We start from the raw sequence: 22,117 nt of genomic DNA, 5'->3' as shown, positions 1-22,117 counted from the left end.
CAGAAATGTGCACACTTTGTATCAATTTTTAGCTTCAAATCCTTTTTAAACATGGATATTTCTCTATTATTTTTTTGCCTTCATTGTGAACAGTTACAAATATAAATATGACCTGACTGCTGGCATTGTACCCTCCAACTTCCCAAAGACACCTCCTAAACTTGCCTGGTCCCTCTGATGTGTTTATCTCAGAGTTGTTTTGGGGACAGGATTGCACATTGAAACTGCTAGGGGTTGCAAACCAGACAAAATAACATTATTGTGGGTAAAAAAAAAGAAAAAGAAGAAAAGTGATTAAATTCCTCCTGTATAAAATTGTACAAGTAGAGAAACAAAAGGACATAAATGAGTGCTTGCAAATGCATGCATTACCCAGAACCCATGTCTGCAGCTCAACCATTGTCTTTGACATGACAATAGGGTGATGTGGGTCTGATGGATCCATTGAAGACATACAAATGCACTCAAGAGTTATTTGTCTGTGCTGTACTGTGTATGGAGTCTAACTTAACAATAAGAATCATGTGATCACAGAGGCAAATCTCTGCATTGCCCAACAGCCATGTTAGATGTTCTTTTGTCATTCTAACAAGTGCTACTCATCATTTGTAGATACAATACTGGTTAATACTGTCATTGGGACAATGGATCAGGTGAAATAAATATATGTTGGGTCAATCAAAAATTACAACTTCCTATGTCTCCACAGTGTGCACAGGGGCACAATTTCTACTTAATAAGCCTGATTGCATCATATTTAAAGTGACAACATTGCAGCAAATTAAAAAAAAAACCACGTAGCATAAAGTGTATATATAGGATGTACAAACGAAAGAAGGCAAATCTGTGTAGTGACACAAGTCTCATTTTATATCTTGAAGAGTGAGTGTCATAACCTTCCCCAAAGATTTAACATGTATGTGCACTTCTTGATTTGATAGACTATATAGTACATTACTAGGTCTTTCAGACGTTATCTTCCAATTTGTTAAATGCTCTGCTTTGTATTTTAGAATTTATTCAAATAACAGCAACGTATTCTTCCGAGGCACATGGGATTCCTCCAGCGGATCTCTTTCTGTCGTGCATGCTGCCAAATAAGTCCTCTAATTATCCATCAGCGGCTGGAATTTTACAAAACATGGCAGATTTCAATGAGGATTATGATTTTCTGGGCCCCAAGTGGAATTTCAGATGTACCTATTCAGCAGAATTGGGAGACGGAGATCGTCTCTCTTGTTGCCTTTGGGATGATATCAATAGAAACTGCTCCAGTGAGGATGGATATGTGGAATTACAGAAGACTGTTTTATCGGTCCTTGCCTCCGATTTTCAACTAGTAGGCGAGTATTTTGTTTTGCAATTGAATCTCGGTAAAACCGATCATAAGTCAGGGGGGCTCATCTCCAGTCCTCAAACCCCGCCTCCCCCCAACAGGTCAGGTTTTCAGGATATCCCTGCTTCAGCACAGGTGGCCCAGTCAAAGACTGAGCCACCTGTGTTGAAGCTGGGACTGATTGAGCCACCTGTGCTGAAGTAGGGATATCCTAAAAACCTGACCTGTTGGGTGGGTCTTGAGGATTGGAGTTGAGAATCCCTGCCCTAAGTGTTTGATAATGATATTTAAGCTGAAACAAAGGTAGAGTAAACCCTTACCATGATGCAATTGCTGGTAGATTTATGCTTGCCCCATCACAATATCAATAGGATGAAATGTTCTTATGTGTACTTTTTAAAGCTGATCACTGCTATACATCTAAGAAGTGCTAAAACAATACTTCACATTTTGAGATGTGTGTTTTAGCAGTCCAACTGTATTTTGGTAAGAGATGAGAATACATTGCCTGTGAGGTGAGCTAATCAATCAATAGGACGTCTTACGAGTCTTTAGCAAAATGAAGCAGTTACTTAGACCAGAAAAAACCCGAGATGCAGAGGTAATGTGAGAGAGCATGGGTGGGCAACTCCAGTCCTCAAGGACCACCAAACAGGTCAGGCTTTCTGGATATCCTAGTCTATGACTGAGCCACTGCTTGAGCCACCTGTGCTGAAGCAGGAATATCCTGAACACCTGACCTGTTAGTGGCCCGTGAGGCCTGGAGTTGGCCACTCCCTGAGATAGAGGAATAGGATTCCACAGGCCATTGAGATGTATATGTTAAGTTCCTTGCAACATTGGGCTTCTTTTTCAGATTTTACCTGGAAAATACCCTGCTGGATTGAAGGGAGCGCCGGCCAGCTACCTTGTGACATCAAATTATTATCTGAGAGGACTCACATAAATAATGAGTACATAGTTAGCCTCTACTACGCAATGTAAGTGCACATTTTCTGCTAAATAAATACAGGAACCTACTATGAATTAAGTAGAATGCTCACTGGGATCCTGAAACTGCACCCTAAAGAGGGCTAGAAACCTTCTACAGTATAAAACGCTCCTACAGATCTGCCACTTTCAAGCAGTGTGCTTACATTATGCATGTATTGTGAGCACAGCTGTATCCAAAACAGCTGGCGCAGTAGAAGACTTGTCAGCAAACTACTATAAGGCAAAATTACACATGGTATCTGATTACAATCAAGTGTTCACAAATGTATCCCGCTTTTAAAATGTGTTTATTGCACTGCTCCATAATTATACTACGTAACGCATAGCTGATCAAGCCATGCTCTTTCCAGCCCTGAATACGGGGTTTTTAAATTGGATTATAGTTAGAAAGAGGACCAACCTAAGGCTGAGTCCCCAGTGTAGGCTGCGGTGCATGCCATACACCACAGCACAGCCCTCTATGAGGCAGGCCCCAGTGGCTGTGTGTGTGTGGGCGCACAAAGCGCGATGACGCTTACGCTGGCAGGGAAGACAAGAATTTTGTCCTCCCGTGCCATGACGAGATCACGTGTCGGCGCCCAGCCAATGGAAGGGCAGATATGCCCCGATATGGTCCCGCCCCCCACGCATCCTATCACTCCCCTACAGACCGCACAACGTGGCTTTCAACTGTGCACGCGCCACCAGGCGCGCGTGTAGCAGGTAAGACTGGGGCCGTAGCCTTAGTTAGAATAAAGCTGAAGTACCCAAGGACTGGAATAAGTCATCTTGAATATGTAGACTGTAGGTAGAGCTTCCCAGACAGATATATGCATCTTAACCGATGATCTACCGCAGGGGTGGCGAACTTCAGTCCTCAAGGGCCACCAACCGTTAAGGTTTTAAGGATATCCCTGCTTCAGGGCAGGTGGCTCAATCAAAGAAAATGTCGTTTAAAAATGTTACTAAATACAGAAGAATTTACAATGCATCTGATCTCAGACGCGCTATTAGAGAGGGTTGGGGTTCCTTACAATGCATCTGATCTCAGACGTGCTATTAGAGAGGGTTGGGTTTCCTTACAATGCATCTGATCTCAGACGCGCTATTAGAGAGGGTTGGGGTTCCTTACAATGCATCTGATCTCAGACGTGCTATTAGAGAGGGTTGGGGTTCCTTACAATGCATCTGATCTCAGATGCGATATTAGAGAGGGTTGGGGTTCCTTACAATGCATCTGATCTCAGACGCGCTATTAGAGAGAGTTGGGGTTCCTTACAATGCATCTGATCTCAGATGCGATATTAGAGAGGGTTGGGGTTCCTTACAATGCATCTGATCTCAGACACGCTATTAGAGAGGGTTGAGGTTCCTCAGAATTTCACATAGGGTTCTGTAACCAAATAAAAGTAGGAAACCCCTGGTGTTTACCATAGTCCGTAGTAATATATTGGAGCAGAGTCCAATACTATTTGGGGTTTTAGCTTTGTAATTAGGAAATAAGTATTCTTACCAATGTGTGAAAACCCCAAACATGGAAGGGATTGGGAGTCAAATATTAAAAGACTAAATGAGGCATCATTATTTCTCAAATCTTAATTCTGGCATTTTACACAAATCCTGATTAATGTAACATTTTTTATTCTGATTTTCACTGCCAGTAATGGGTAACCCGCTGGTCTCCCCAATAAAAGATTTGAGTGCAGTTACTAACTTGTATTTTATTCTTCATGTAGAACTACCATTAGACGGCTGAAACCCTCATTAGAAAAGATTTTCTGTTCAAACTTGAATATAATCCACAGTGGTCTGAAAACAATCAATTTAGGTTGTTGTTTTTTTCTGCATATACACAAATGTGAGCCATAACTAGAATTGCTTCAATATGTGAAATGCATGAGAACAAAAGTTAAAGAGTTCAGCCAAAAGGAACATTGTGTTTTTGTGTAAGGATTGAGAAATATTCCAAACAGAGCACTACATTTGACAACCCTTGAGCATTCGCTTTACGCGTTGTACTGCTAGATGTTCATACAGTAGTAAACATGTCAGGATCATATCAAATGTGCTTTTCCAAGAAAACGACCCATACTGTAAGTTAAAATGTAATGTTCTCTGTCATATGTGCAGGGGGAGGTAAAGGATCCGTGCCTGGGAGCATTGAGAGAAAATACCTTAGATGGAATGATTTTTATGCACTATATATGTCATTGCAGCAAAACGTGACATCTTATGTTTTTTTTTTTTTTTTTTTTTGTTTGTTTTTTAAATAAACCAGTTTGGTAGTATTTCATCATACTGCATTTGTTCTTTTAATTCAACTGTTAATGCCCTATTTAACAAGTTTTAAAGCATCCTGTGATTTCTATAGCAGGTTTAGCCCACCCCCCCCCCCCAGCAGTGCAAGATATTTGCAACACTTTCCTGTTTGTGATAATTTGTTGCCAATATTCCCAGCAGTTTGAGCTGCAAACTGTAATAATAGCTAATGTTATCTTAGTAATATAAGGATACATTGTAGCTGCTGAGTTATACCGACTGAAGGATTGCTTGAAACTAAAAGGCGGCCATTATGTTAGGCACACAATCAGGCTTTGTACAAATTTATATGGGGATAATAGGGGAGCCCCTGCTGCAGCCACAAATGAATGAATGGTATTGTGAACGGTGCTTTGGGTGTATACAGTAGTAGATAGGTGAGAGAAAGAACCCAATTTAGCACTCAGGTTCACTCTCTGAAGATAAGTGAATGGTTTAAAACATAATCTTTATTAATAACGGCATATATTAAAAAATGGTTGATAGAACGACGTACTGAAGGTAGGTAGATCCTGAATAAAATAGCCGTGTTGGCTCCGGATCAGACTTATAAGTGTACCAGAGTGTTTTAATAAACTGCTGGTAACATATTAGCACAGAATTCCTGATGTGGACCTGTGTGGTGAGTGAATACTCCAGGTGTGTCCGGGTATGTGCTGAGACTATAAGTCACAACGCTGGTATTTATATCCTAGTAGGTAATAGTATATGTGACTTATAGCAACTAACATACATAAGGAGCAAATAAACTATGTACATCAGTTGTAATAAATTCAATCAGTTAAGCTCCCCTGTGTAGGTCTGTATACCCATATAAGTGTCAGGATGACCTTAGGTAACCCACTGAGTATAATGTCCAGGGGTGTGTTGACCTATAGTAACCTGCGTTATGCTTGTCAGAGGTAGGTATCCTGACTATATAGCCTGGGGGGGTCGATGAGGTCCCAGTGAGGGAGACACTAATAATGGGAGACAGACTTATACCATGAGCTTATATCAGAGGGCTAGATACTGGCAAAAACTGAATGATAAACCTCATTGATGCTGTGCAGAGTGACAAACACAGCAAGGCAGCTGCAGTATTGCTGCAAGTGAGGTTCCTCAGGACACTGAGTGATACTTACCATTCGCCTTGAGAAAGCCTCTCGCGAAACGCGCGCGTCGGCTCCTTCCATACACGTGCACGCGCAGATCAGTCACTGCCTCCGCATGATTTACTAACACCGCGAGTTGATGCGGCAGTCTGTTCGTGCAGATATACATAGGATATAAGTGCCCCGATGGTCACTCTTAGCCTCGTTCAGCAGTGTATACAGGGACAGTGCCCCGATATGATTATGTCCTGAGGAACCTCACTTGCAGCAATACTGCAGCTGCCTTGCTGTGTTTGTCACTCTGCACAGCATCAATGAGGTTTATCATTCAGTTTTTGCCAGTATCTAGCCCTCTGATATAAGCTCATGGTATAAGTCTGTCTCCCATTATTAGTGTCTCCCTCACTGGGACCTCATCGACCCCCCAGGCTATATAGTCAGGATACCTACCTCTGACAAGCATAACGCAGGTTACTATAGGTCAACACACCCCTGGACATTATACTCAGTGGGTTACCTAAGGTCATCCTGACACTTATATGGGTATACAGACCTACACAGGGGAGCTTAACTGATTGAATTTATTACAACTGATGTACATAGTTTATTTGCTCCTTATGTATGTTAGTTGCTATAAGTCACATATACTATTACCTACTAGGATATAAATACCAGCGTTGTGACTTATAGTCTCAGCACATACCCGGACACACCTGGAGTATTCACTCACCACACAGGTCCACATCAGGAATTCTGTGCTAATATGTTACCAGCAGTTTATTAAAACACTCTGGTACACTTATAAGTCTGATCCGGAGCCAACACGGCTATTTTATTCAGGATCTACCTACCTTCAGTACGTCGTTCTATCAACCATTTTTTAATATATACCGTTATTAATAAAGATTATGTTTTAAACCATTCACTTATCTTCAGAGAGTGAACCTGAGTGCTAAATTGGGTTCTTTCTCTCACCTATCTACTTTTGTACAAATTTATAACAGGAGCACTAGACGATTGCCAGTTTAGGTAAGAATGTGGAATTATACATTGTCACATGTATTACGTATACAAATAAGAAAAGGAAACGGGGAATGTAGTATTACTGCTTTAACTATTTCACAGCACTTAAAAAATCTTCTGATACAGCCATTTATCTATGAGGTTTGCTGCTGTTTTAGTGTTTTGCTTTAGTTTTACCTTATAATGCAATTTTTCCATGTTCATGCCTTTTTGTATTTTGTGTGTTTAACTGTAGAGCAAATACATCATTTCGAGGCACGGCTAGATGCAAATGCTATGGATATGCAAAATGTGAGTGCTTCGTACCATCTGTGAAACTCAATGACTCCTATGTCCTGTGGGTAGAAATCGTGAATGATATGGCACATCTCCAGTCCCCTTTAACGTCAGTCAAAACTTCATATATAGGTAAGTGAAAGTCGTGTTACAGACAATATTTTGGGTGCCATCACCATTTTCAAAACCAGAACAAGCTTAGAAAAATGTGGTGGGTCTTTTTGATCTAGTATTCCTTTTCCTATTGTTACTTTTCTGTTTGAAGCACTTATTTCCGTTATGTGTTATACTATTATGTCACGTGTATTGTAAAGCGCTATATTCCTGGATAGCGCTATATAAGTAAAGATACATACATACAGCAAAACTGGTGTATATAGCAGAACGTGAATCGCCAATGGTAATATCCCCCTCTCCCCAGCAAAAAAGCAATGCTACATATTATTATTATGACTGTTGTCATGGAGGTCCAGGACTATTCCACCGGATCAAGCTGTCACGCTGTTCTGCCCGCAGACCAGACAAACCCCCAATACTGAGGTGGAAAGTGAGTAACCACGCACCCGCAGTAGTGAGAGCGTGCCCGGAGTGTGGATTGGTTGTGTGGACAAGGTCAGGGGTACCAGGGTAAGTAAAGTACTTGCCAGATCCCGGCATAGAGAAGGTGCCGTAGTAAGGTCCGAAGCCAGAGGTCGAGGATAACAGAGTTCCGGGAAGTGGAGGTCCAAGTGCCGAGTTCAAGGGATCCGAGAGGTAAGCATGGTCGAGTGGAAGCCGGGGTCGTAGAGCCAGAGAGGGAAGGAAGACAAGCCGATTCGGTAACGAAGCTGAAACTGAGAGCTAGGCACAGTGAGCAACAGCACAAGGCAGACAAACTATGCAGAGCGAGGTTGGAGAGGAAACACGGGAGTTATAAAGTGAGGAGGGCCAATGGGAGGAAGGGGCAGAGCAGAGGCGCGCCCAGGAGCCCTTTGTGATAGGGCAGGGGTTAATGGCCTGGTTTGTTGCCGGAGGATGGTGGGAGGAGCTGAGCCTGAGAGTGGAGCTGACCGGGGGTGGAGTTACCCGGCCGGTGCAGTGCATAAATTAAGTTGCGCGGCGTGCGCCCTGTAAGCGGAGCAACCACGAGTCTGGCGTCGGTGGCGTGCATGCAAGCCGCAGGGCGCGAAGGAGCGGGCTGAGGCGCCAAGCAGGGACGGAGGAGACCGCAGCCAGCGGTACAGGTAAGGAAGGGCAGAGCCGAGGGCAGCGTGTGCCCCGAGTCCTGACAATACCCCCCCTCGAGGATCGGCCTCAGGACGATCCATCGAAGGCTTGTGGGGAAACTTGAGATGACAGCGTCTAAGCAACACTGGAGCATGAATCTGATCCAAAGGAACCCAGGTTCGTTCTTCCAGACCATACCCCTTCCAATGAATCAGGAACTGTAACCGACCTCTGGAAAAACGAGAATCCAGGATGACTAGGACCTCGAACTCAGGTTGTCCCTGTATGGAGAAGGGTTTAGGTCTTGGGTCTTTGGACGGGAAGCGAGTGCTCTGGATGTAGGGTTTGAGCAAGGAAACATGGAAAGCCGTGGGAATTCTCATGGTCGGAGGAAGTTGTAACCGGTAAGTGACTGGATTAATGCGCTCGAGAACCTCGAAGGGTCCCAGGAATTTTGGGGACAGTTTCGGGGTAGGAGTCTTCAGGTGGATGTTTTTGGCAGAGAGCCACACCTTGCTCCCTCCCTGGCTTGTATTCAGGTGCCTCCTGACGATGTCGATTGGCTTGAAGTTTGTACCTCTGGGAAGCACCAGTGAGTGCCGATTGAATCCTCCTCCAGGAGTGTTGAAGGATGGATATCCGCATATCGGCTGCTGGTACCCCTGAATGACTACTGGAGATGGGAAGACGAGCGGGGTGGAAACCATAATTTGCAAAAAATGGAAATTCTTGGTGTAACAGGGGACTTATCCCTGTTCAGGTAATGTGCCTCTAATCCAGCAGTGTGGTGGTTAACTGCTCTTAGTCAATTGGGGTTCTAGCAAATACAGTGGCAACAGTGGCAACAGCTCCTCCTGAGGTCAGGAAGAAAATTACACCCGATAGCCTAAAAATGGAGGACAAGATGCAGCGTTCCTGTAATGAACCCTACCCCACTGAAGAGTGGCCCTTCCAGTCCAATAAAGAGGAAGACATCTCTAACGGGGAACCCGAACCGAGTCACACCCACAAAACAACCCAAGAATGGTGGGGGTGCCTGAACTCGGCACGAACAGAAAAGACCGCTCCCTTTGACGACGAATATGATCAGCAGGAGACAGAGCGGGAGCAGTGGATCACCGAATATTTCCGTCAGCTATTACAGTTGCAAGAAAAGCTGGGTGGATCCAGTAACGCTGCTAAAATTTCAAATGAAGATGGAGACCCCAGTATCCCTGAAGGGACGGTGTCATCCAAATCAAAAAGGAAGAAAAAGAAAAGCGGTTCTTCACTTACCGTGGAAGTAACAGACACGTCCGCAGATCCTGTGGAGAAAAAGGGGGACCGAGATGCCCTGCAGGCTAGAGAAAATGGAGAATTCGTCCCGTGTATAACCGAATATCCAGATTCTTTTGATCCAGAGGGCCCAAGGCAGAAGTCGTGTACCCCAAAGAAGTGTCTGTCCCGTGAATTGTTCACGGAGTAAATCACAGTCACGCCTGGCAATTTTCAGGGCGTCTTCAGGGCTGGTCAAGGGATCGTCACTCACTGGTTCTGGCTCCACTTCCCTGGGATGACTGGTTGAGGGTTCCTCACTGTTGGCACCGGACAGTCTGTCCGAATTCCGCCCAGGGTAGTAAATCCGTCCAATCATCGAGAGCCTCAGATACAAAACATCTTAGATATTGTTCAAGATTTTGGTTCATCCTCTCAGTCTGCCCATTGGTGTGAGGGTGGTAGCCAGAGGAGAAGAAGAGGGTGATACGAGTGATTTAGAGATGGAGCGCCAGAATTTGGAAATAAATTGAGAACCCCTGTCGGACACAATGGATGTGGGAATACCGTGGAGTCTAAAGACCTCTTTGGAGAAAATGTCCGCCAGAACTGGAGAAGAAGGAAGAGCCTTGAGCAGGATGAAGTGTGCTTGTTTCGTGAAGCGATCCACGACGACGAGTATGGTGGTCATACCCTTGGAGGGTGGAAGTTCAACAATGAAATCCATGGAGATGTGTGTCCATGGACGTTCAGGGATGGGTAAGGGAAGCAATAGACCCGGAGGTTTGTGCCGAGTAGTCTTATTTTGGGCGCAGGTGAAGTCCTGAACCTCACTTGGTGAAGTCCTGAACCTCACTACCCATCTTGGGCCACCAGAAAGTCCTTCCAACAAGATCCAGGGTTTTCTTAAAACCGGGGTGACCCGCTGTCCTTGAGGAATGACCCCATTCCAGAATCTTCTGCCTGAATTGTGGCGGTACGTACAAAGTACCCTCTGGAACTTCTACGCCTCTGGGAATCTGAGTGTGAGCTTTGATGATTTTGTCCAAAATATCAAATGAATTAGCCGAAATGATTAATTTGGCCGGTAGAATGGTTTCAGGGATTTCTTCCGACCTCTCCTCTGGGGAGAATTGCCGAGACAAGGCATCGACCTTAACATTCTTGGTCCCAGGTATATAGGATAGAACATAATTGAACCTCGAGAAGAATAGTGCCCACCGGGCCTGCCGCGACCCCAAACGGTGAGCCCCTTCAATATATAACAAGTTTTTATGGTCCTTAAGGATGGAAATGGGTACCCTGGTACCCTCGAGAAGGTGTCTCCATTCTAGAAGAGCCATCTTGATGGCCAAAAGCTCTCTGTTACGACATCATAGTTTCTCTTGGCCGGAGAAAATGTTTTTGGGAGAGTACTGCACCGGCTCCTGACTACGAAGCATCCACTTCGAGTATAAAGGGTAGAGAAGTGTCCGGATGGCGAAGGATAGGTGCGGAAACGAAGGTGCGTTTGAAGGTCTCGAAAGCAGTGGAAGCCTTGGGCGGCTAAGTGGAGGGGTTAGCTCCTTTTTTTAGTGAGATCAGTGATGGGAGCCACAATGGAGGAAAAATCCTGAATGAACTTTCTGTAATAATTGGCGAATCCGTACTGGGCTGGGGCCAATCCAGTATGGCCTTAAGTTTCTCTAGATCCATGCTGAAGCCTTTGTCGGAGATAATGTAACCAAGGAAGGCTGTGGACCTCTGGTGGAAAAGACATTTCTCAAGTTTGGCATAGAGATGATTGAGACGAAGGCGGGTAAGCACGCACCTAGTGTGTATTACATGTTCTTGGAGGGTCTTGGAAAAGATCAGTATGTCGTCCAAGTAGATGATCACAAAAACATTAAGTACATCCCGGAAGACCTCGTTCATAAAGTCCTAGAAGACAGCTGGGGCATTGCAAAGGCCGAAGGGCATAACCAGGTACTCATAGTGCCCGCTGCGGGTGTTAAATGCGGTCTTCCACTCGTCTCCCTCACGAATGCGGATGAGGTTGTAAGCCCCTCTCAGATCAAGCTTGGAAGGATGGTGGATCCTTGTGGTCTGTCAAACAGCTCAGAGAGAAGTAGGAGCGGGTATCGATTTTTAACTGTAATGCGGGTTAAGACCTCTGTAATCAATACACGGTCTAAGCGTGCCGTCCTTCTTTTTCACGAAGAAGAACCCCGCGCCGGCGGGGGAGGTAGAGTGCCATATAAAACTTTTCTGGAGATTCTCCTGAATGTAGTCCACCATGGCGGTGGTTTCAGGAACGGACAGGGGATAAGTCTTGGATTTGGGCAAGATCGCCCCATGAACCAGCTCAATGGGCAGTCGTATGGGTGATGCGGGGGTAAGAGATCGGAGTAGGTCTTGCTGAAAACATCCCGGAAATCCGTGTATGCCTCCGGAAGAGTAGAGGGAAGAGGAGGAGGTATTTCCAAGCCGGCAAGAAGGGTAGTGGGAATGCCTTGTTCCGGGGAGGCTTGCCACTGGATAGGAACCCGGTCCGTCCAATCGATGCGCGGGTTGTTCTTCTGGAGCCAGGGCAGACCGAGGATCACTTGGACCATGGGGGAGTGGAAAACATCGAACGAGAGGCGTTTGCTATGGCCGTCCTTCGTGGACAAGTTAAGTAGAGGGGTCTCCAGCGAGATGAAGGCTGGCTGTAGAGGACGTCCACCGATGGCTTCCAAGCCTATGGGTGACTTCTTCTGGATCATGGGAATGTTATTCAAGGTGGTGAACCTCTGGTCAATGAAATTCCCTCCAGATCCCGAATCGAGGAAGGCCGAGGTGGAAACCAGGAAATCGGCACCCTCCAGGGTAATCGGTAACATAATCCTTTTAGGGAATTCTTCCTTGGAAAGGGGGCGAGAAGTGATCGTACCCAGGGAGAGCCCCACATTACTCACTGGGTATCTTCGTTTCCCGGCCTCAGCGGACAAGCGCGTACCTGATGCTCTGGGGATCCACAGTAAAAGCAGAGGCCCTCATTCCTACGATGAATCCTCTCCGCACCCCGAAGTTGCTGACTGCCAATCTGCATTGGTTCGGATGTGTCCGGAGGTGGTAGGATGGCAGGAGGATTCCTGAAAGATATGGGAGGAACCGGGAAGGATACAGGAGTAACTAACTACAGGAGTAGCCCAGGAGCCCTTTGTGATGATAGGGCAGGGGTTAATGGCCTGGTTTGTTGCCGGAGGATGGTGGGAGGAGCTGAGCCTGAGAGCGGAGCTGACCGGGGGGCGGAGTTACCCGGCCGGTGCAGTGCATAAATTAAGTTGCGCGGCGTGCGCCCTGTAAGCGGAGCAACCACGAGTCTGGCATCGGTGGCGTGCGTGCAAGCCGCGGGGGGGGGGGGGGAGGGCGGAGGAGCGGACTGAGGCGCCAAGCAGGGATGGAGGAGACCGCAGCCAGCGGTACAGGTAAGGAAGGGCAGCGCCGAGGGCAGCGTGTGCCCCGAGTCCTGACACAAGCATCAGGCAGGACACAGAAGTCAAATAAAAGTATATTTATTCTGGCCAGAGCAAGCAGACCCAACACAATATCTTAGCAGAGCTATACTCACAATCCCTCGCTGTATACAGGGGGGATCCTAGTCGGTCTAGGTGCCCGGTGTCACCACAATGACTTCCCGGGTGCAGCTTCCACTCCTGTGAGGGTTCGGAGTCTGTGGGTGTCGCTGGATACAACTCACCAAGCAGCACTTTTAAATCTCCCACAGTAGAAGAGCGCCACTTTGGGGTCGTTCCGGCACAACCTTGGAGAGCCCCGCATAGCTCATCCACACGCTAGAGTTGGCAACCACACTAGTTCTAAAATCAACTGCAACTCTTATAGCTTTCCCATCTCATAGACAAACATGGAACGTGGACCAGCGACCAGTCACCACACGGACGCTGTGTGGTGGGCCAATCACAAGACGAGGGCTCGTCTGTGTTGGCTAATCTGGACATGAGGCATGACAGAGGGCGAAGTTACGAACCGGCCAATGAGAACAGTGCCTAGCTCCTCCGGTTCCCAGTGCCAGCTCACTATCTCTTGATGAGATAGGCACCTCTCTGTCTGGGCAGACAATGGCTCTGCTTATCGGACCAACAGCTCCCAGATACGAGGACCGCCCATGCCCACCCTCCATTGTCCACAACCCACTCGTGGGACCAGCTGAACCCGGATCCCTGGGCGTGCAGACTGAGTAAGTGTTTTACCAACCTAGCATGCCCAGGGGCCAAAGAATACAACGTTTATACATCAACTCACCCATTTCAACAATAATACAAGTTACAACCATTTTATACAAGCATAATCGGCTAGATGAGCCACAATAGGATCTATATACAGGGCCCCCTGTATATTCATCCAGATGATACGGCAATGGCTGGGCATTTCCTTTATTATAAGAGCACATAGCCCTTATCGTCACAACCATGTATACAGGCGGAGGAGTCTAGAGGGGTTGCAGCTCTTGTGCATCCCTGTCTCATTGCCCCAGTCCTGGTGGTCTAACGTGGAGTCCCTTGGAGAGTGTACTGCGGAGGCTGTGCAACTTTGAAGCTGTGTGAGTTGTGTGAAATTCGGCTCTCAGCCCCTGTGTGCTGCGGCAGCTCCAGGCACAGCCGGGAAGGGTTGGTGCGTCACGTCCGGCCGTGACGTCATACCCGGAAACCCGGCGCCCTGTGAGTAGTTCCATCCTTGGTGTGCAAGCCCAGGAGAGCTGTGCAGCGGAGTTTCTGCAGCGAGGCTGTGAAGGAGGAAACAAAAGGAGCCACCAGCGCAAAGAGTTTGAAGTCTGGGTGAGCTTTTTCCATATTTGATGCCTACGGCACCTTCCCATTTCTACACACTTCATTACCTGCACAGTTGGTAGCGCTTTCCATCCCAGCTACCACTCTGGATTTATACCTCTCAAAGGTCACTCTTGCCCGAGTCTGTCACATCAGACAGGGGCATTAACTAGCACTTACATCACCTGGACAATCTCCAACTGGCAGAGACTTGTGTTACTCATTTTATATATATTTTTGTGTATTCATTCATGCTATTTTATGCTATTGTTTTATATGTGGTTTATACATAAAATTGGCTGCTGAGCCTGATCCCAACTAATATAGCGCTTCCCTGGTTGTTTTCTTTATTGTCCTTATTCAGCAAGGTTTGGGTACCTTGCATTGGAAGCTGCTTATGTGTTTGGATCATTTTGGTTCCGTCTGCCATTTTTTGTGCTATAACCACAATTAACCCCTCTCATGCGCCTGTCAGCACGTCCTGAACAGCAATACCGGCTCCCTACTTGTACCGAAGCTGTGCCCAAGCGGGGAAACTATAGAGCCTGCTACACATGCGTTATTTACATCAGTTATGCACGTATATAATGATTGCAGTACAGTACAAGCATCGATAAGTGGAAAAGGTAGTGCTTCACTTTAAGTACCTTTTCGCTTTACATACATGCTCCGGTCCTATTGCGTACGTTAATGCGGGGTATGCCTGTATACAGTTTTGGTAAAAGTATTGTAAAGAAATGTAATAGCTGGTGCTCTCCTACAGTAAAAAAAAGTCGTTAATCTTATAGAAAAATACCGTAGGTGCGAATCCCCCATGTGGTGCCCCAACAAGATCACAAAAAATAAACATTTTAAACATATAGCAGAATAGGGGAAAGAAACGCAACAAAACAGACGTCTGCACGCGTTCAACAGAAAAAAAATAGAATTTTTTTTTTTTTAGTATAGATTCAGAGTAAAGTACATATACAAATAACATAGACAATTAGATAGGGCAGGGGTGCGCAAACTTTTTTGTCTGCGCCCCCTGCCTGAACTCCACCCCTGCTCGCGTCCCCCCTTACGTTTTCTCTGGTGTTTTCTGATGTCATGTGACGTTCCAGCGTCATTTGATGCTGCGTTGCCATGGCGACACATCGCCAGAAGCCGCCGGAGACAAGAAAAGGGACTTACAGAGGCCTCGCGCGCTCCCCCGGCATTTAATTTAAATGTGGAGAAAAGTGCGGGGTCTCTGTAAGCGCCGCACCCTCCCACCTCTGGGTAATGACATGTAAAAGTGTGACACACTATGCTCATCTATCCCTTATTGTAATCAGCTTCTTTAAAATCAGATTCAATCCCCCTTAAAGTAAAAATTTCACTTATTTGCATCCTGTTAAAAATGTATATTCTTTATTTCCCCCTCAGCCTCTGAATATAAGCATGCCCACTGTCCGTTTATCTGTTTGACCAATAATTGCATCATAATTACTATACAAACAGTAAACTAATACAAAAAATCAAGTCACCTCTAGTTTTTGAGGACTGACAAACAGTCTGATCACCAAAAGACATTAGATACAATTTGTAACAATCCTCCATCCAGACAGACTGCAACACAAACACAGCGTGCATTGCAAAGAGTGAACTGGAGTATAGATACATCAGCCATCTCCCCCTGTTTTTTGTTGCAATCCTATTCCATGCAATGGGATAATTTTCTTTGAATGTGACACACTGTTATTGCACCAGTGTTCAGCAAGGAGACATTGAGAAATATCCCCATTGGTATTAATGGCTCTGTTGCGTTAAAGATTTGGACCAGGAGGTTAAAGAATTGAACAGTATCTTCAATGGATTCAGTGAATTATCGCTAAGCGCCGAGCGGGAGGAATTGATCAATCAATCCTCGGAGAGAACACAATGATCATTTATCATTACAATATCGTCTGATAATCTATGTAAAACATTTCGCATTTTAACCCTACGGTGCTGGAGGTCCATTAGAGTAATGTTTAGCCTTTTCCCCCCATCTCAGAAGGGGGATAACAAAATGTTGTTTCCCCATAGTAAAGCCGGATCCTCCTGGCAAACTGCAAGCGGAAATAACACAACATGGGAAACTAAAGGTTTTCTGGTCCAATCCAAGCTCCGCACCATACACGCTTCAGTATCAAGTGAAACATCATTTGAAAGCAGCTGGAAATGGTTCACAGGTAATAACAGCATTTATGCTCTACTGAAGATTCATTAAAATAGTGCTGGGATTTTTCAGATAGCTAATTTATGGACGGTTGCCAGCTACATAATAGCAACGTTTTTGAAAGGGGCATCACGTACTGTATGCCACATGAAATTCCAATTACCAAGACAATTAACCAAGTAAAATTGATATCTGAGTACAGTAGTAATTTGTACAAGGCTGGTTCTGTGTTAAAAAAAAATGGAGGCCGTAATAATAAAGGAGACAATTGTTTTTTTTGGGGGTAGTGCTTTGGTGCTCGCTCCCTGGTTCCTGTGAAGCTAGTTCATGTCAAATGGGAAGAGCCAGCAATAGTCTATGAAATATAATGCTCTCAAAACTTCAAATATAAGGATCCCATACAACAGCATGTAAAATTTACATTTACATTGTAAATGGTCAACTTTACAGGGGCTATAACAAAGCATTAGTCTTCTGCATCCAACAATTTGGCACAAGCAAGAAAGAGAAAACAAAGTGCAATACGAAAACAGATCACATTTTGGTATTTATAAGAACTTTAAGTGAAACAAGGACTAGCTTTTAATCAATACTAACAGGCTTTTTTGTTACTTTAAACCCACTATACACTTACTGTGCTGCATAATTAAAGTACTGGAGATGCTTCAACATACATTCATTATTTGTAGCAATGCTCAAAATAAGCATGCATCAATCAATATACCTTTAGAATGATCTGCATTTTAATTAACATTATATTGCTGATAAAATATTCTGCATTTCAGAATAATACAATTGGAAGCCTAACATGTCTTTCTCCAGGTTTATCATCTTGTCAAAGAAACATCAATGATCATAGATAACATTCAGCCTTGTACACCACTTCTAGTGCAAGTTCGTTGCAAAAACCTTCATGGACCAGGTGTGTGGAGTGAATGGAGTAATCCCTGGGTCTTTAATTCACAAGGTTTGTGCTATACCTTACACTGGAGCCTTTTCGTGTTTCTTTTCTTATTGGGGAGGGAATGGCTACATAGGGATGATCTGGATTAATAGTTATGAGAATGTCTTTGAAACAGGAAAACCAGGATGAGCGCCCTTGTATGGTAGCTTATTGTAATCATGGTCAAGTCGTTTTATAGCCTTGTTTCTTAGACACAAAAACTTCGTTTGTAAGAAGGATAGGAATATTAAGCACTAAATAAACATCCATTTATATCAAGATATACCCAGGAGCATCAACCTGACTACAGTACCCTAATTTGTTATTTGTTCTTGTTACATAGTAGATGAGGTTGAAAAAATACATATGTCCATCAAGTTCAACGTGTGCTAAATTTAGATGACAGATACTTTATCCTTTATCTGTACTTACAGTATATTGATCCAGAGGAAGGCAAACAAAAACTCCAGTGATATATCATCTAATGATATGTCATAAGGGGAAAAATAAATTCCTTCCTGACTCCAAATATTGGCAATCAGATTATTCCCTGGATCAACATCCTTCCCATGTTTATTTATTTGGTATATCCTTTTATACCTTTTCTTTCTAAAAAGATGTCCAACCTTTTTTTGAAGATATCTATTGTATCTGCCATCACAGTCTCCATGGGTAAGGAATTCCACATTTTAACTGCCTTTACTGTAAAGAACCCTTTCTTTTGTTGCTGGTAAAATCTCCTTCAACCTTAAGGGATGACCCAATGTCGTTAGTACTGCCCTTGGGATGAATAGTTCTTTTGAAAGCTCTTTGTATTGTCCCAGAATATATTTTTATCATATCCCTCTTAGACAACTTTTTCTAGTGTAAATAAATCTAATTTAGCTTGCCTCTACTCATAAATCAGATTATCCTTTATTAATTTGGTGGCTCTTCTCCGCACTCTCTAGTTCCATAATGTCTTTTCTATGGAGTGGTGTCCAAAATTGTACTCCATATTTAAGGTGTGGTCTTACTAATGCCTTATAAAGGGGCATCATTATGTTTACTTCCCTTCCATCCATTCCTGTTTAATGCAAGATAAGATCTTGTTTGCCTTTGCAGCTACTGCATGACTTTGGGCACTATTGCTAAGCCTTCTCTCTACAAGCACTCCTAAATCCTTCTCCATCAAGGACTCTCCTAATATATCTCCATTTAATTTGTAAGTCGCCTGTTTATTCTTGTTTCCCAAATGCATAACCTTACATTTATCTGTATTAAACCTCATCTGCCATTTACCTGCCCACGTTTCCAGTCTCTCCAAGTCCTTCTGGAGGGAAATTATATCCTGCTCAGATTCTACTACTTTACACAATTAGTGTCCTCAGCAAACATGGAACATTTGCTCTGTATGCCAACCTCAAGGTCATTAATAAACAAGTTAAAAATGTCTTCTTCTATCTTCTGTTTCCTCAACACAGATGTTTTCTACGTTCCGCATAAAGTTCTGGCTAGCACTGGTTCCAGTGCTTCCGTCTATTGCTTCTACTGTGACAAGGGCAAGAAGGTCGCATCAAAGGATCTAACCTGGCGGCTAAATTTAGCTGAGAAAATCCCACAGCACCAATATACAGTTATCAATGACTATGTTGGGAAAGTAACACTAGTGAAGCTAAATACAACAAAGTCGAAGGCAAGGTTTCACTATGATGTGTTACAATGTTGTATGAAGACTGACGAATGTCATCATCGTTACGCAGAACTTTATGTTCTAGGTACCACTTTCTTTTTTTTTATTACAGTTTTTGTGCTGCAGCGAATATACAGTATATGCAAATTTTTACAGAAATTGCAAAATTGTGGTGTTGTACAGAAAAAAAACTTTTAAATGTATCGGTGTATTTAGGGCAGGGGTTCTCAACTCCAGTCCTCATGACCCCTCCCCCCACAGGTCAGGTTTTCAGGATATCCCTGCTTCAGCACAGGTGGCTCAATCAGTGGCTCAGTCAAAGAGTCTCCTTCAAAGACTGAGCCACTGATTTATCCACATGTGCTGAAGCAGGAATATCTTGAAAACCTGACCTGTTTGGGGGGTCTTGAGGACTGGAGTTGTCTCACTCTTGAAATCCCAATCAAACAAAAAATAAAGGTCACTTAATTACATGGTAAAACAGGAAACCGCTCTGTGATAGGATAGGTGATAGGATAGGTGGTAGGATAGGTGGTAGGATAGGTGATAGGATAGGTGATAGGATAGGTGATAGGATAGGTGGTAGGATAGGTGATAGGATAGGTGATAGGATAGGTGGTAGGATAGGTGATAGGATAGGTGGTAGGATAGGTGGTAGGATAGGTGATAGGATAGGTGGTAGGATAGGTGATAGGATAGGTGGTAGGATAGGTGAGGGGATAGGTGAGGGGATAGGTGAGGGGATAGGTGATGGGATAGGTGATGGGATAGGTGATGGGATAGGTGATGGGATAGGTGATGGGATAGGTGATGGGATAGGTGATGGGATAGGTGATGGGATAGGTGATAGGATAGCATTATTGAATGACAAAAGATATACATTTAGTTGGAAGCTGTCACACATGGAGGCGAGTTTTCCTCGGAAGTTTGCCTGAAGCTGGTACCACCCCTGAGTTTCGCAGGCCGTAGGCATAATTTTTGTGACACCAGGTTTCTTAGCAACCCTTGAAATGTGATTCTCCCGTCACAGTATTGGAATCCCTAGCCCACATGACAAGGTATAAAAAGTAGGGGCAAGATAAATACTGGAAGCAGTTGTGTCAAACTGTGATGGCAGTAAGGGGCTTATTCGATATAGGAATGTTTTGGGATGAAATTCCCCTCTGAAATCAGTGGGGAATTTTGCAGAAGATGGTCCAATTGGGCAATTTTACGGATATAGAATAAATCCCTGAGTCAGTGCTTCTCAAACTTTTTTCTCACGGGGCACAGCTGCTGAGGCACCCCTACCACAAGACAGGGTCACGGAAAACACAGGACAGAGAGACCGTCACAGGAGACAGACGGACAGTCAGAGGGGGCAGGGGAGTCAGAGGGCACAGACTCACAGAAAAAACACACAACAGGACAATTACAGAAAACACACAAACACGCACGCATACACACATCAGGGTAATCACGGAACCCCCCTCCCCCCCACCACACACACACGCACCCCCTGTGACAGAACAAATACACACAGGACAGAGACACACAGCCTCACCTCTACTACCCATGCTGTTTCCTCCTCTGCTTGGCCACACCCTGCAGGCTCCTGACACCTCCTCCTGATTGGCTGCTGCTGGGTAATGCAGCCAATCAGAGGATAGAGGAAACTGACCTGCGCTCTCCCTGTTCTAGGAGATTGGGGAAATCCCGCGGCACCCTTTTGATCCTCTCACGGGACCCCAGGGTGCCGCGGAACCTCGGTTGGGAAACGCTACAGTAAGGCCTGATATATGTATTGTATTGTATGTCTTTATTTATATAGCGCCATTAATGTACATAGCTCTTCACAGCAGTAATACATGTGGTAATCAAATAAATAACAGATAATATAAATAACAGATCATGGGAATAAGTGCTTTAGACATAAAAGTAACATTAATGAAGAGGAGTCCCTGCCCCGAGGGACCCTATATCTGCTTTGTTTTTTTATTTTTAAGTTTATGAAAACTAAAATGGTTTGTTTTTTTGTTTTTTTCCCCCCCCCTTAAAGATGTCAATATCAGCATCTCATGTGAAACCAATGGAAATCTAACTATAATGACCTGCAGATGGAGCACATTACTTGAACCAAGTTCTTTGCAGTTCAAATATCATAGGTGAGTATGTACTTTAGAGATGACCTTACCTATGGCGGGGCCCAAGGCGGCATGCCAGACGCGGGGACCCTCCTCCTGCAGTGTCATTAGATCACGGTGTAACTTGACATTGTGCTGTTATGGCAACGCACTGCGTCGCCATGATAATGCGACGCTGCAAAAGGTAGGCCGCTCCGCATAAGGTAAGACCCACCCCCCTGCACACACACACCCACGCACCTCTCTCAGCTACACACACCCCCCCTAGCTACACACACGCATCAGCGTTAAATATCTTGTTAACCGGATGACTCAATTTAGAAAATGTAATTACCGTATTTCCTCGATTGTAAGACGCATTCGATTGTAAGACGCACCATCGATTTGGCCCTTACAATCGAGGAAAATTACTTTTTCACTTACCATGTTTCAGGAGAGGTCCCATGTCAGTGGAGGATGAAGCGGGCGGCGGCGGCAGGAGAGGTTCCACGTCTGCAGATAGTTGAAGATGGACAGCGGGTGGGTGTGCGGCAGCAGAACAGGTCCAAAGTCTGCAGGTGAATGAAGATAAGAAGACAGCGGGCGTGCGGTGGGGTGTGGAGGCAGGAGATCATAATAGCAGGAGAGCTGAGCAGGAGAAGAGCGGCATAGGGGAACGGCTTGGGAGGTGCACACTGTAACCGGATGTCAACTTCCGGTGTTAGTGTACACTTCCCAAGCTGTTCCCCTACGCCACTGCACGCCCGCTGTTTTATCTTCATTCACCTGCAGACTTGGGACCTGTCCTGCTGCTACCAACGCACTCCGCCCGCTGTCCTTTGTCCTCCACTGTCATGGAACCTCTCCTGAAACATGTTAATAAAAAATAATACATCGATTCTAAGACGCACCCCGATTTCGGACATGTGA

The 22,117-nt window shown here is 44.8% G+C and overlaps 1 protein-coding gene across 1 annotated transcript in view; it reads left to right on the top strand.

The window, feature by feature from the left end:
* Positions 1-22,117, top strand: part of LEPR (leptin receptor) — a 60,199-nt gene that overhangs the window by 12,690 nt on the left and 25,392 nt on the right. Inside the window, exons 3-9 of the mRNA XM_075615895.1 lie at positions 1,014-1,343; positions 2,193-2,316; positions 6,980-7,152; positions 16,338-16,483; positions 17,293-17,437; positions 18,877-19,170; positions 21,124-21,229. Coding sequence (XP_075472010.1) covers positions 1,014-1,343; positions 2,193-2,316; positions 6,980-7,152; positions 16,338-16,483; positions 17,293-17,437; positions 18,877-19,170; positions 21,124-21,229 — 1,318 coding nt within the window. The remainder of the gene's footprint in view (positions 1-1,013; positions 1,344-2,192; positions 2,317-6,979; positions 7,153-16,337; positions 16,484-17,292; positions 17,438-18,876; positions 19,171-21,123; positions 21,230-22,117) is intronic.

Source organism: Ascaphus truei, chromosome 10, assembly GCF_040206685.1.
Source record: "Ascaphus truei isolate aAscTru1 chromosome 10, aAscTru1.hap1, whole genome shotgun sequence".
Lineage (NCBI taxonomy): Eukaryota > Metazoa > Chordata > Amphibia > Anura > Ascaphidae > Ascaphus > Ascaphus truei.
The sequence above is the reverse complement of the archived record's forward strand: the minus strand, read 5'-3'. Positions and strand labels throughout refer to the sequence as shown.